The sequence below is a fragment of the Echinops telfairi genome, unplaced genomic scaffold, assembly GCF_000313985.2.
Source record: "Echinops telfairi isolate 266 unplaced genomic scaffold, ASM31398v2 ScPeMD7_70;HRSCAF=299, whole genome shotgun sequence".
NCBI classification, from domain to species: domain Eukaryota; kingdom Metazoa; phylum Chordata; class Mammalia; order Afrosoricida; family Tenrecidae; genus Echinops; species Echinops telfairi.
The window spans coordinates 21,587,649-21,589,929 of record NW_022103968.1 but is presented as its reverse complement, the minus strand read 5'-3'; the positions used below and the strand labels follow the sequence as shown (position 1 = coordinate 21,589,929).

General features: G+C 53.9%; 1 protein-coding gene across 1 annotated transcript in view; it reads right to left on the bottom strand.

The window, feature by feature from the left end:
* SORCS1 (sortilin related VPS10 domain containing receptor 1) overlaps nt 1–2,277 on the bottom strand; it is a gene marked incomplete at its 5' end in the record, with an annotated part of 617,874 nt that extends 615,597 nt beyond the window's left edge. Inside the window, one exon of the mRNA XM_045291424.1 lies at nt 1,864–2,277. Within this exon, the coding sequence (XP_045147359.1) occupies nt 1,864–2,277 (414 nt within the window). The remainder of the gene's footprint in view (nt 1–1,863) is intronic.
* Nucleotides 2,278–2,281: the final 4 nt, after the last annotated feature.

The following is a 2,281-nucleotide window of genomic DNA, read 5'->3' as shown; positions in this document are numbered from 1 at the left end:
ACAATGTACTCTCCTCCTCTCACTCTTTCCAAGATCTTTCAAGAGATGGACCAAAGTGGCGGACTCATGGGAGAGTGGTATTTTACGGCTTGAGTGACATTAAAAGGCCAGAAAACGTTGAGTCCCAGGTCCTCTGCTTCTGGCTACAAGATCTAACGTGTTTGCTCTGTTGAAAATCTCCCCCTTCAAGCCAGAAGCTTTGACTTAATCGCTTAAAGCAGTGAGAAAGTTATTCAGTCTGCTTTAAAAGGCTCAGACTTTCAAGTTGGAGGCTGAACTGTATTGGCTATATGATGTGAAAGACAGGATAGTGAAGGTAGGAGATGAGAACAAGGTCTCTGGAGCTTTGAATGGAAAGAATTTCTGCTTCGATGATTGGATTCAACCACTCCTGAGAACCATGAAAAACCACAGCCCACTCTCTTGAATGCTCAGTTGTAGGAGCATCCTGCCGGTACTCCCAGGACTGTGGCACCTCTACAAAACGCTATCATCATGATTTTCCTTAACACGATTTACGTCTGTGCACCCACGGAATCCATAACGACAGACAACTACTTGGAAATGTTCACGACTTTCGTTCAAAAGCAGCTGACCATTAGCACAAGCACAACACACCAACGCGGCGCTTTCTCCACGAAGATTGCTGGCAATTACATCACAGCTGAAAACACTGGAAAGGTAGCCGGCGCTGCAGAGCCTGCTCCTGTTAGAAAGACGATGATTTCCATTTCCTGGTGGAACCCCCTCTTTTATTGCTACTACAATCACCCTTCGTGTTATCCTGGTTACCTGGACAACTTTCCACACTTTTGTACTGTCTTCAGCTGTGATCAACAGAGCTGGCTCTTTAACTGTTTCAGCTCTCAGAAGTTTCTAGGTTCCGTGGACACAGTAGTGGCTCCCTTGCCGGATTCCTGACATGCGGTGAATCATAAAACCCACGCTGCCATGGCCCAAACACACAGACGTCCAACTGTGCCCCTAATGCCATCATCCTCCTGTAGTCTGGGCGCCACTTTCTTCTCTTCATAAAAGGATGGCCAGTCATATTATGTTATGTGCCATTCACTAGAGGAGGTCAGGCAATAGCGGGAAAACAGGGGATTGTTGTCCCTGCATTAGATCTGATCTCCCTGGGACTGATCCTGCTGGAGAACAACTGCTCATTCACAGGCTGGAAGGCCCCAGCTCTTCAAGCACCCTCCCAGTGGGTGGCTGTTAGAAGATGCTGGAGAGTTTCCGCCCTGAAACTTGCACCCACTTGGTCCCCAGAATCGGGGAATTCACTAAAGGCACCTACTGTCCACTGTAGTCCTCCTCCCCTGCGGGGAAGGGTGACAATGGAGGAGCGCTGCATCCAATATAAAATAAAAAGCCCACAAATGAGCCTTCTTGATCCGACTTGAGCCCCATCATCGGTAAGTCTAGCAAGTAAAGGGGAAGCCACTGGAGGAAATGTCCGCCTGTCTGGAAATTTAACCTTTTTGCCCCGGTGGCCAAAATAGTTTAACCCTTTATCTGCCTAGTCTTCAGTTCCACACACCAATGCAACCACAGGGGCAGGAAACACGGATTTGAGCGCTCCTCAGTCTGAAGGTCTGAGCCAGGTCTGTAGAGATCTAGGGAAGGTGTTCACCAGAGTCGGGGACCCAAGAGGGCCAGTGGTAACTCCTGGGGAATGTGGGTAACCAAGACTTTAGTTTGCAGTATCCCCCCCACCCACCCACCCTGGGTGCATAAGTCCTATTCCCTCTCCGCCTGCCTCCTCCTCCTTCTCCTCCTCCTCCTCCGGATCATACAGCCAGCTTTAACCCTTTCCACCCTTCATCATCCCCTGATCCGCAAGCCCATTCTACTCACGCTGCTGTTGTGGCCCGACCAGTGGACCATGGCTTGGTTGTGTGCCGAGTCGCCGGTCAGCGCGAACGTGGTGCTGGTCAGTCGCAGCTCCTCCATCCGGAAGCGGGTGGCCTTGTCCGGATCGCGCTCCGGAGTCCCGGGCTCCCGCTGCCCTGCGTCCCTTGGTACTCCCCGGGGACTCCGACTCGCGCCTTCTCCGCGTCCAGCCTTCTCCGGCTCCGCTTCGCTCCGTCTCCGCCGGCCGGAGCGCATAGCACCCTGCGCGGACACCACGGTGCCCCGGGCTCGCTCCAGGGCGAGCGCTCTGTCCCCGGGGGCCACCGCGAACAGGGGGCGCCCAAGGAAGGGTAGGGGCGTGGCAGGCGCCCTGCCGCGCGACCCCTGGTGAGGGGAGCCCCCCGGGGCCGGGGCCCAGGGC